Here is a 12,855-nt window from a genome sequence, read left to right on the forward strand (position 1 = left end):
GGGTGCATAGGTTCTTTTGAATTGGTGTTTCAGGGCTCTTAGGGTATAATCCCAGCAGCGGAATTGCTGGGTCAAAGGGCAGTTCCACTTTAGTTTACTGAAGAAATTCCATACTGTTTTCCACAGTGGCCTCACCAGTCTGCATTCCTACCAACAATGTACTAGGGCTCCCTTTTCTCCGCATCCTCTCCAACATTTGTTTGTTGATTTGTTTATGTTGGCCACTCTGACTGGTGTGAGATGGTACCTCATTGTGGTTTTAATTTGCACCTCTCTGATGGCTAGTGATGCTGAGCATCTTTTCATATGCCTCTGGGCCCTCTGTATGTCTTCCTTGGTGAAGTGTCTGTTCAAGTCTTGCCCATTTTTTAATTGGGTTGTTTGTCTTCCTGGAGTGGAGTCGTGTGAGTTCTTTATATATTTTGGAGATGAGGCCCTTGTCTGAGGTATCATGGGCAAATATGTTTTCCTATACGGTTGGTTCTCTTTTTATTTTAATGCTGTTTTCTTTAGCCATGCAGAAGGTATTTATTTTGATGAGGTCCCATTGGTTTATTATTTCCTTTATGTCCCTTGCTCTAGGGGACATATCTCTGAAGATATTGCTGCATGGAATGTCTGACATTTTCCTGCCAATGTTTTCCTCTGGGACTTTAATGGTGTCACGACTTATATTTAAGTCTTTTATCCACCTTGAATTTATTTTTGTGTATGGTGTAAGTTGGTGATTGAGTGTCATTTTCTTGGATGTAGCTGTCCAGCTCTCCCAACAACATTTGTTGAAGAGGCTATTTTTGCTCCATTTTATACTGCTTTTCCCTGTGTCAAAAATTAATTGAGCATAGAGACTTGGTTTTATTTCTGGGCTCTCTGTTATGTTCCATGGGTCTATGTGCCTGTTTTTAAGCCAGTACCAGGCTGTTTTGATTACAGTGGCCCTGTAATACAGTTTGGTATCAGGTATTGTGATCCCTCCTGCTTTGTTCTTCTTTCTCAAAATTGTTGCAGGTATTCGGGGTCCTTTATGGTTCCATATAAATTTTTGAAATGTTTGTTCTATATCTGTGAAATATGTCATGGGTACTCTAATAGGGATTGCATTGAATCTATAAATTGCTTTGGGTAGTATGGACATTTTTATGATGTGAATTCTTCTGATCCGTGAACATGGTACATGTTTCCATTTGTTTGTATCTTCTTTGATTTCTTTCTTCAGTGTTGTATAGTTTTCTGAGTACAGGTCTTTTACCTCCTTGGTTAGGTTGATTCCTAGGTACTTTATTTTTCTTGTTGCTCTATCAAATGGGATTTTTTTTCCAATTTGTGCTTCTGATGTTTCATTGTTGGTGTACAAGAATGCCGTTGATTTCTGAGTATTGACTTTGTACCTGGCTGTTTTGCCAAATTCATTTATTAGGTCGAGTAGTTTTTTGGTGGAGTCTATAGGATTTTCCATGTACACTATCATGTCATCTGCAAACAGTGACAGTTTCATTTCCTCCTTTCCAATTTGGATGCCTTTTATTGCTTTTTCTTGTCTGATTGCTGTGGCTAGGACTTCCAGTACTATGTTGAATAGGAGTGGTGAGAGAGGGCATCCTTGTCTTGTTCCTGATCTTAGTGGGAAAGCTCTAAGTTTTTGTCCATTGAGTATGATGTTGGCTGTAGGTCTCTCATATATGGCCTTTATTATGTTGAGGAATGCTCCGTGTATTCCCCCTTTACTGAGTGTTTTTATCATGAATGGGTGCTGTACCTTATCAAATGCCTTTTCTGCATCTATTGATTGATCATGTGATTTTTGTCTTTGCTTTTGTTTATGTGGTGTATTATGTTTATTGATTTGCAAATGTTGTACCATCCTTGCATCTCTGGGATGAATCCCACTTGGTCATGGTGTATGATCTTTTTAATGTATTGCTGGATGCGGTGTGCCAATATTTTGTTGAGGATTTTAGCATCTATATTCATCAGCGATATTGGCCTGAAGTTTTCTTTCCTTGTTATGTTTTTATCTGGTTTTGGAATTAGGATGATGTTGGCTTCACAAAACGAGTTTGGGAATCTTCCATCTTCTTGAAGTTTGAAGTAATCTGTGGAGGATGGGGGTTAGCTCTCCCTTAAATGCTGTGTATAGTTCTCCTGTGAAACCATCTGGTCCAGGGCTTTTGTGTGTTGGAAGCTTTTTGATTACTGTTTCTATTCCATCAGGTCTTTTTTTTTTTTCTGATTCACTGATTTATATTTTCAAACAGTCTTGAAAAACATAAGCAAATCCAGGTACATATCCTCACAATTTACACAATGAAAGAACACATGTAGTGAAGCAAAAAAGTAGTGTCCAATTTTATATATGTGCACCTTCTTTATCCATTGTCTACAGGTGGACACATAGTTTGCATCCATGTCTTGGATGTTACAGATTATGCTTGGTAAAGCATAAGTAGTACAGTAAATAACATTGTAATAAGTACATATGGTTCATATGGGTACTAAACTTATGACGGTGAACACTTTATGTAAGTTATATAAATGTCTAATCAATATATTCCTCACATGAAACTAATATAATATTGTATGTCAACTGTAATTAAAATTTTAACCAGCCAATTTTCTTTATCCACCTACTCATCTATATATTTATCTATCTACTGTGCCCAACAATTTTAGTGTAAACTTATTTCACATCTCAAAAGATAGTCCTATCCTAGAGCCATGTTAACTTGTTCTGGATCACAAAAGTAATTAAGGATCACAAATTTTTATTTCAAAACCAAAGCTCTTATACCTGATTCATAAATGCCTTTAAAGTGTGATCCCCATCTTCATAAACTTATGTTCTGAATCTAAGAAAATATTCTACCTAAAAGAACACCATTTAAAAATGCAAAAACACCCCTGAAAGATAAGCCAACAAGATATTTTACATATTAAGAAACTGCTTTATAGGGCTTTCCAACCAAAAATTGAACACTCCACCTTGATGTCACTCCAGGGGAGAGAGGTGGCTGGATGTGGCTTTGGGGTGACCACTTGTCTTGGAAGGATTGCTAGCCCTGGGTGCAGCTTGGACTCTCTCTTCCTCATCTTTCAAAGCCTCTTCATAATACTCTGGGAAAGCTGTGGGTTCACTATCATTGAGCTTGGCCAAAAACTGTAAAACTTTCATCTTGCTGGTCCCAGCATGGGCTCTTGGACCCCAAAGGAACTCATAGCATGGAGGATCACTGTTGACCACCTGCTGGTACACAAGATATTTTTCCTGCACCAAATCTTGGGTGATAAGCTTCCTAGGCTCTCCAAAAATTAAGTGACTCTTTCCATCATAGATGCCCAAATTATTCAGGAATTCCCAGATCTCCTCCTCAGAGGCATGGTTGCCATTCAGGAAGATCATACTCAGGAGAGGCATCAGAATCCCTTTTAGAGGAAATGTCCAGCCTCTGCTCAGACTCCCATAGCTAGTGTGACCTTGACTGTCTACAAGTATGTAATAGTTACCACTGGGCTTAACTTCTTGCAATTCTAGGCCAAAGAACAGATTTATGCGCTCAGAGGCCTTCCTGAGAATCTCAGGGAAGTCCTTTCTGCACCATTTGTGGACTATCTTCAGCATGTCTGCCTTTCTAATGGGCTCCTTCATTTTGAACTGATACATCAGGTACTCTACTAACTGTGTAGCCTTCTTATTTAGAAGATCTTTGCCAGGGATCCCAGTGGAAGCTGAAGCCCCAGATGAATTTTTACTTTTACTACCACGTCCCTTGGCTTTTCCAGGGGATCTTTCAGATGAAACACCTGCAGCAGTACTGCTGGTGGCTGAAGCACTCAGAGATGCCTGGAGAAGGCCGGCATCAGTGGAGCTCGAGGGAGTGTCCCCCGGAACTGAAGAGGGGGAGCAAGCAGCCTCTGTACCTTCTCCTGTAGTGGTCTCAGCATTCTGAAGACTTTGTGTCTCAGCTCTGTTTTGGCGGCATTTCTCACGAGCACAGAGCTTACTCTTGTGACCACGAGGCATGATGACTGTGGTTCAGGACAGCAGACAGGAGTGTAGCCAACAAAGAGGTGATCTGGGCACCTCTAGAACGGATATTACTTTGCTTTTTATCTGTTTCCTCTGCCCGGTGCTTCCTAGGGCTGAAGGCAGGATTGCTGATCTTTGCAGCCCACTTTTCAGGATAGATGTCGACTCCTAAGCACTCAGGCCCTCATTTTGAAAGCAGTTCTGACCTTCACTCTGGGAGAGCTGTGGTTTCCTCTGCTGCCACTCTAGATCCTCACCTTGACGGCAGGACCGTCCTAGGAATCCGCCCTCAACCAGAAAGCCTTGTCCGCACCTCCATCAGGTCTTATTGATATGTTCAGGCTTTCTGCTGCTTCTTCATTCAGTTTTGGAAGATTATATTTTTGTAGAAATTTGTCCATTTCATCTAGGTTTTCACATTTCTTGTCATATAGTTCTTCGTAGTAATGTCTTACAATCTTTTGTATTTCATTGGTATCAGTTGTAATCTCTCCTCTTTCATTTCTGATTGTGTTTATTTGGGTCCTCTCTCTTTTTTTCCTTGATGAGCCTGCTTAAAGGCTTGTTGATTTTGTTTACCTTTTCAAAGAACCAGCTCCTGCATTCATTGATCCTTAGAATTGCGCTTTTAGTCTCTATGTCATTTAATTCTGCTCTGATCTTGGTTATTTCCTTCTTTCTACTTGCTCTGGGTTGTCTTTGTTGTTGTTCCTTGAGTTCTTATAGGTGTAGGGTCAGGTTGTTTATTTGAAGTGTTTGTATCTTTTTTAGGTAGGCCTGTATTGCTATGAACTTCCCTCTCAGGACTGCCTTTGCTGTGTCCCATAAGTTTTGGGTTGTTGTAAGTTCGTTTTTGTTTGTTTCCAGAAACTTTTTGATTTCTTCCCTCATCTCATTCTTTACCCATTCATTGTTTAATGGCATGCTATTCAATCCTCATGATTTTGACTGTTTTGGGTTTTTTTCCTCGGGGTTGGTTTCTGATTTCAGTCCCTTGTGGTCAGAGAAAATGCTTGATGTGATTTCAATTTTCTTGAACTTGTTGAGGCTTGTTTTGTGTCCTATCATGTGGTCTATCTTTGAAAATGTTCCATGTGTATTAGAAAAGAATGTGTATTTTGATATGAAAAGAATGTGTATTTTGCTCCTTTGGGATGAAAGGAGCAAAATATACATATTGGTTGAATCTATTTCATGTAGGGCATTGTTCAATGTCACAATACCTCTGTTGATATTTTGTTTGGCAGATCTGTCCATTTCTCACAGTGGGGTGTTAAAATCTCCTACTATAATTGTGTTGCTGTCAATATCTTTCTTGAAGTCCTCCAAGATTTTCTTTATGTATTTGGGTGCTCCTATGTTGGATGCATATATTTTTACAATGTTGATGTCTTCTTGATTTATTCTTCCCTCGAGTATTATAAAGTGACATTCTGGGTCTGTCTTTATTGCCCCTTTTTTGAAGTCTATGTTGTCTGATATGAGTATTGCAACCCCGGCTTTTCTTTTCCTCTCCATTTATTTGGAATATTTGTTTCCAGCCCTTCACTTTCAGTCTGTGTAGGTCTTTTGATCTGAGGTAGGTTTCCTGTAGGCAGCATATGTATGGGTCATGTTTTCTTATCCATTCTGCTGTTCTATGTCTTTTGATTGGGGCATTTAATCCATTTATGTTTAAGGTTATTATTTATAGGTTCTTATTCATTGTCATTTTTTCATACCTGTGTTCCTCTCCCTCTCGCTGTTTTTCTTCCCGTTCTTGAAACAGACCTTTTAGCATTTCTTGCAGAGCTGCTTTGGAGTGGTGTATTCTTTGAGGCTTCTTTTGTCCAGGAAGCTCCTTATTTTGCCTTCCATTTTAATTGAGAGCCTTGCTGGATAAAGTAGTCTTGGTTGGAGGCCTCTGGTTCTCATTACTTGGAACATTTCTTGCCATTCCCTTCTGGCTTGGAGCATTTCCATCGAGAAGTCAGCTGCTAACCTTATTGGGGCTCCCTTGTATTTTACTTCCTGTTTCTCCCTTGCTGCCTTTAAGATCCTGCCTTTGTCTTGGAATTTTGCCATTTTAATTATGATGTGTCTTGCAGTGGGCCTCTTTGGGTTCCTCTTGATTGGGACTGTCTGTGTTTCCTGGATTTGTGTGACTTTCTCTCTCATCAGATTAGGGAAGTTTTCCATCATTACTTTTTCCAGAGGTTTTCTGTCCCTTGCTCTTCTTCTTCCTCTTCTGGTATCCCTATTATATGGATATTATTACGTTTCATGTTATCCTGCATTTCCCTTAACCCCTCTTCATTCTTTCTGAGCCTCTTTTCCTTTTCTTGCTCTTTCTGAGTGTTTTTTTCTCCCTTATCCTCCAGTTTGCTGATCCAATCCTCTGCTTCATCGAGCCTGCTTTTGATTCCTTCTACTGTGTTCTTCAGTTCCGAAATTGTATTCTTCATTTCCTCTTGGCCCTTGTTGATAGTTTCTATTTCCTTTTTCATGTTGATATAGTTTGCAGTGAGTTCATTGTAATTTCCCTGTAGTTTCTGGTAGTTCTCTTTGAGCTCAGAGAGCTCAGTGAGCTTCCTGATAACCATTGCTTTGAATTCAGTATCTGATAGTTGAGTTGCCTCTTTTTCAGTTAGCATTCTTTCTGAGGCTTCCTCCTTTCCTTTCATTTGGGGATTGTTTGTTTGTCTTTCCACTGTTTGTGAGACTCTTCTTGTTAGCCTATGCTTCTTCAATTGATCTGTTCTGACTCCCTGGGTTTATGGTATGAACTTCTATGCTGCAATACCTGTGACATTCAGTGTTTCAGTCTCCTTAATCTCCTGAGCTCGCTGGTCTTGGGCTGTAGTTTATGTTCACTCTCTGTATTTCTTTGGGTTTTGATTGTTGTTGGGTTTTTCTTTGGTGGGTCCTTCCCTCCAGCTGGTTAACTGAGGGTCACTCCATGCACCACATCTTGTATTCTGTTGTGCAAGTGTGGACAGGTTTTGTTGAAGCTGGTTCTTCTGTGTGTACAAGGTTTTGAGGCTTCTCTCTCACTCTTGTTCAGTTGTTTGTTGTGGGTAATTTCTCCACCATTTAGGTGTATTTCCAGCTCGGTCCTGGATTGAGATTTGTGTGGCTTCCACTCCCTCCTTCACGTTCTTCCGTTGTTATCTCTTGGTGGTTCCTCTGTTGCTGGGTTTCCTCTTCTAGCAGGTGTACTGATGTTCATTGCTCCCACATTTGAAGTACTCTGGAGTAGGAAAGTGAATTTTATCTCACTGTCTCTGTTGTTAGGATGATCCTCTTTTGTGTCTAACTCTGGTCTTTTCACAGCTCCAGGTTGTATTGTCTCACCTTTGGGAAAAGAAGAAAAATAAGTGAAGGAAGGATGAAAGAAGGAATAAAAAAAGGAAAGGAAGGAAGGAAGAAAGAAGGAAGGAAGGAATTTAAAAAAAGGACAGAAAGGAAGAAGGAATTAAAAAAAAGGCCTTCTGTTGGCTTTAAACTGGTCAAGCCATCTATACTGGTCTTCCTGGCTGCATCAGGCTGAGGAGTATTGATTTCACTTTTCTCCCTTCCTGAGCCACACTCTTTGCTGTTGTCCATCTTCCAGTTAGTTCCTCAGTCCCCTTCTGTGTCTGGCCTAGGCCTTTAGTCCACCAGTTGCGCTGTCCTTGAGGTGCACCAATTAGAGGCAACTTACACATCACCTTCTTGCTCTTCGCTGCCCTAGATGCTAGGGACTCTCAGTACCCCTTCAGGGTAGTTCAGCCCCCCACTGAGTCAAGTCTTTCCGGGGACTGCTGCCTCCTGGAGCCCTGCAGCTCCTCTCTGCAGGGCATTTCTGCCTTCCTCCTAGAGTGCCAGTAGGCCCTGCAGGGCTCTGGGCGCAGGGGCTAGGTGGGAGGTGCACCGTTGACAGTGCTTTAGGCGTGGGCAGGAGCCAGCTGCTGCCAGGACAAGGTGCTTTGGGTGTGGGTGCCTGCAGTTGCCAGGCTGTGGATCCGGTGAGCACCATCTGGGGGCTGCAGTGTTAGGGGCACAGGAGGCAGGCAGCTGCTGCGGAGAATTCCCCAAACAAGCACTGAGTGCCTCTTTTTTCTCTTTTTCTTTTTGAAAAATTTCTCTTATTCAAGCCCACTGGTCCAAGCAAGCGCCTGGCCTCTCACTGAGCCCAGGCTGGCTCTCTCCCAAGAATCTTGCAGCAGACCCAGCAGGCACAGGGCCTGGGGCTGCAGCTGCCCTGGTCCCAGGGACCTTATTGTCCTTAAGCACTCTCCTTACCATCTGTTTTTATAATGTCCTCTACAGTTTTTGGTCTCCAATCTTCATATATACTGGAATACTGTTGGCTGTTTGCTCTATTCCTCAGAAGATTGGCTAGATGTTTCACCCATGCGCAGGGGCAAGTAGACTCCGCTCCCACCTACCTCGTCACCATCTTCCCTCTTTTGATAGTCCACTCTTAACACTACTATTTTTTCTTCATGTACAGCTAGGAAAGAGAATTCCCTAGGAAAACTGAATTGTTATGATACATAGCAGGTAGATTAAGAGCAGTTTCCCCTCCATTAGGGATACTTTCATTAAAATACATTACTTTAGTAGCAGTGTGACCTTGGGCAAGTTACTTAATCTCTCAGTTTCTTCATTTATAAAGTAGGGATGAAGATAATAATATCTCCTTGAAAGTTTTGCTGTAAGGATTAAATGAGTTAATAAACATAACATTTTTAGAACATTGCCCAGCATATAGCAAGATTTTATAAGGCTAAGCTATTATTTACATGTAGAACCCCATGTTGACACATTTCTAAAGAGAATCTAGGTACTGGGTCACACATTCCATGTAGCCCTTTGCTTTAGGATTATCTGGCTCTGTGGCTATAGTTTGTATAACTGCGCAGTTTATGAGAAGCTGTTTCTGATTGGAAAATGAAGCATATACCTTATTTTAGCAACTCTCAAATCATTGTTAAGCTGTGTTTTTTTATGGCTCTGGAAAGAACAGGGTGTTTTTATTTACAGTTACCTCCATTCTACAAACACCATTGGAAAGATTTCTAACCCCGGACCCAGTCAACTTATTCTTTTCTCTTAGGGCAAGGGGATGAGGGTATAATCTGTGGAAATTCCACACAAACTCACTTCCCCCTTCAAGTACTTCTGGATGTAAGGGGATGTATAGATAAAAAATAATGACCAGATAGTGTAATTATGGGTCCTCTGCAAAGTGTACTTGCACAGAATCTTACTGGAATAATTCAAGGTTACTTGCCTGCTAGTTAAGATGAAATCTAGTTTCATGTACTTCCCAAATTTTCTACAATGATTATCTAATAGATAAGAACAAAAGGGTATTCCATTGAGAGCCTCTCCTTGGATAGAGATACCCACTTGATTCCTTCTCTCATTGTCTTGGGATAGGAATTATGGCTTATATAGCTATGGGGTTGTTCAGTTTAAGCTGTTCAGGGTCAGAGGGTTGGTTTTGGAGGGAGAGGGGCTTCCTATTGCAATGGCTTGTCAATCAAAGTAAAAAGGTAACTGATCACTCCTCTCTTAGCTAAGGATATGAAGTGTACTTCCTTCTGGGCATCTGTGTAAGTGAGTTTTTATAAGTAGACATATATTAGCTAAGGGTTTATTTTACAAACATAAATATTGTTTAAATTAAATATGATAATGGCACAATAAAAGTTTATGTGATATAAGAATATAAACTTAAATAAGGAAAAAGAAAGGTGAAAGTAAACATTAACTAAGGAGCATGCCCAAAAGATAATTAGGCAAATGTGAATAAATAAATGTACATAACAGTATAAAGTAAGAACAGATCACTAGTGAAGAAAAACAGTGCTTATAAAGTCCAAAGCTTAATTCCTCACCTGCCTTGTCCCATCTCTGCTCCTGTCTGTACATTTAATCTGCAGTTGAAGAACCTGCAGGTAACCACAAGATGTTTTGGGGCTCACCCAGAGGGGGCTCCAGGGAATTTTCATACCTAAACAAAGACATCCCTAATGCCCACCACCTTCACCAATGGTTGGTGAATTGGCACCCATTCAGTTGGCATCTTTGTACCTGGATTCCAAGTGCAAATACATTACATAAATGCCAATGAGCTTGGGTCCCCTGCAGGGGGCCAAGGTTGAAACGGGGTATTGAGGATGAGGAAAGTGCATTTACAGACTGTCTTGAGCCCTGCAGCTGGCAGCATATGCTTCATAATATGTTGGAGAGGAAAAAGAAAACCAAGTTGTTTTGTTACACTATTCAATTCATTTAAATTTTTCTTAAGGCTTCTAAGGAGCTACATTTCCATTCTAAGATTAGGGTGGAGGATATTCCATGTGGCAAGACCTGGAATCTGTTCCTCAAACACTGAATTTCCAAAGAGGTGAAACCTCTTTTCTCAAAAGGGAGAGCACGGTGTCAGGTATAACAAGTATAATATAGCATGAGACAAGCTCTCCATTTCCAAGCATAAAATCATACTCAACATGCTATCAGAAAGAGAAAATAACAGGAGTAATGCCTACAATCTACGAGCTCCCACTGTTTGCTGGAAACTATGTAGGCTTCTGGTGTATGTTATCATCTGCCAGGTGAGGTGGGTATTATTTTCATCCCCATTTAACAGATGAGGAATCTGAGGCTCAGAAAGATTGTTACTTGCCCTTGGTTACACACTAGTCAGACACAATTAGAATTTGGAGGAGGCCTGATTTCATCACCTATGTATTTTGCATTATACCAAAGCAGTACCATTATCCTTATTGGTTGAAGAGTAACTGTCCATTGTGATTGCTGCCTAGGCTCTTTATAAGGCAGTAAAATGTTGAGTATTTGGACTGGCTTTAGCATTACACTGCCTGGTTTGAATTACTGCTTTGCTTCTGACTGGCTGTATGACCATGGGAAAGTTACTTACCTCATTGTACCTTAATATCCTTATCTGTCAATTGCCTTCTAAGGCTGTTGTGATAATTAGGAGGTATAATATCTGCAAATATGTAACAACTAATATTTGTTATTGTTACTATCATCCTACAAGACTAATGAGATCCAGGAAACAGGTGTTATCTGGTTCTGTCATTTCCTCCTTCTATGATTCTGAGTATGCCTCTTAACCTTTTTGTTCCTTCCTCAGTTTATGCATCTACAAAATGTAGAAAATAATAGTATCTACGTTATAATGGAGCTTCGGAGGAGCAAATGAGAATACATATAAAACTCTTAGAATGGTGCTTGGTACAGAGTAAACACCCAATATTGTAAGAATTATTATTGTTATTTAAAAGGAGAATTCATTGATTGTTTAAACTAATAAAGACTTTGGAAATAATCCAGGTGGCTGAATCATTGGGAATTTTAATTAAGAAATAAATATTGCCAAACCTGTAATCCCCTCTCCCCACTGTCCCCTCCCCACTCCCCCCTGGCTATTGTTAGATTGTTTGACTGGGGTGGTGTGGAGGGATGGGGAGAAAAGACATACAACTGTAACTGAATAACAATAAAATTTTTTTAAAAAGAAATAAATATTGTAAGTCTTCTCCAAGTAATCAGTAGAGGATAGGACACTTTCTCCCACTGTTTAGGTGACCTGTCTCTTCCTAGTACAATTGGGAGAATCTTTTGGTATGCCAGATAAGTAGGATGTTTTTGTGCTGAACTTTTTCATGGGTAAGTGAGGCATTCAGTATTGTTCTCTGAGGCAATATCATAGAAGTATTAAGCTAAGCAAAAGCAACAAAATAGATTTAATAAAAGTAAATCACAATCAGAGTGATTTTGCTCTAAAGCAAATAGATAATAATTGAAGACAAATCAAAGCCAAGGCTCTGTTCAAATGGAGTTGAGGGGGATAAAATTTTCAGCATTAACAAAGATTGTAAATTTGTTTGTTTCTGGTCATTGTCTTGTTGAATGACATTGAAGAGAAGATGACAGAAAAAAATGAGAAGAGGTGTATGCGTATGCTGTCCTTCCAACTTTGAATGATTGGGGAGGGTTTTTGCAAAGAGTGGAGGGGGGCAATGTTATCTGTACTATTCAGCCATTTTGTGCTAGAGATTAAGTGACAAAGGAGTAAAGGGGCAAAAATCACACTGCTGTCAAGGATAATGTATAAATTGCACTGGCTGGTGTGCTCAGTGGATTGAGCACTGGCCTTCAAACCAAAGGGTCCAGTTTGATTCCTAGTCAGGACATGTGCCTGGGTTGTGGGCCAAGTCCCCAGTAGGGGGTAGGTGAGAGTCAACCATACATTGATGTTTCTCTCCCTCTCTTTCTCCCTTCCTTCCTCTCTCTCTAAAAATAAATAAAATCTTTAGTAAAAAGAGACAATGCATAAAAAATGAAGAGCTGAAGCCTCTTTAGGTCATATACTTTGGTACTCAGAAGGGCCTGTCTCTACATCTGTAAAAGGAGGTAGTTAGAATAAGTCCCTTTTGGCCTCAACATTCTTGGGAGCATTTTCCCCTATCCCAAAACTCACCAAGCCTGAAAAGTACTAAGCAATATATGTGAATGCCTGCTACTTACCAGCTGTAGGCCTTAGGGCAAGTTTTTAGTCTCTCTGTGCTTCAGTTTCCTCAACTATAATATGAGGATAATAGTATTTACCTCACAGGGTTGTAAGGAAGACATGACAATATATAAAATATGCTTTGGACAGAGTTTGAAATACAGTAAAAAGCTCAGTAAATGTTAGCTATTATTACCGACTGTGGGACTTCTGGCCAAGATGGAGGCATAGGTAGATATGCTTTGCCTCCTCCCACAACCAAAGAAGGACAACAACAAATTTAGAACCAAAAAACAACCAGAACTGCCAGAAAATTGAA

At 40.3% G+C, this 12,855-nt stretch overlaps 1 protein-coding gene across 1 annotated transcript; it reads right to left on the reverse strand.

The window, feature by feature from the left end:
- Positions 1-2,986: 2,986 nt before the first annotated feature.
- On the reverse strand, positions 2,987-4,018 carry LOC112322396 (melanoma-associated antigen B2-like). Its single transcript, XM_024579973.2, has one exon. The coding sequence runs from the start codon at positions 4,016-4,018 to the stop codon at positions 2,987-2,989; it is 1,032 nt and encodes a 343-aa protein (XP_024435741.2).
- Between the last annotated feature and the right edge of the window lie 8,837 nt (positions 4,019-12,855).

This window comes from Desmodus rotundus, chromosome X (genome assembly GCF_022682495.2).
Source record: "Desmodus rotundus isolate HL8 chromosome X, HLdesRot8A.1, whole genome shotgun sequence".
Classification (NCBI taxonomy): domain Eukaryota; kingdom Metazoa; phylum Chordata; class Mammalia; order Chiroptera; family Phyllostomidae; genus Desmodus; species Desmodus rotundus.

Bases quoted from the DNA above. Each gene is read 5' to 3' on its own strand.
- LOC112322396 (XM_024579973.2), bottom strand. From the start codon at position 4,018: ATGCCTCGTGGTCACAAGAGTAAGCTCTGTGCTCGTGAGAAATGCCGC.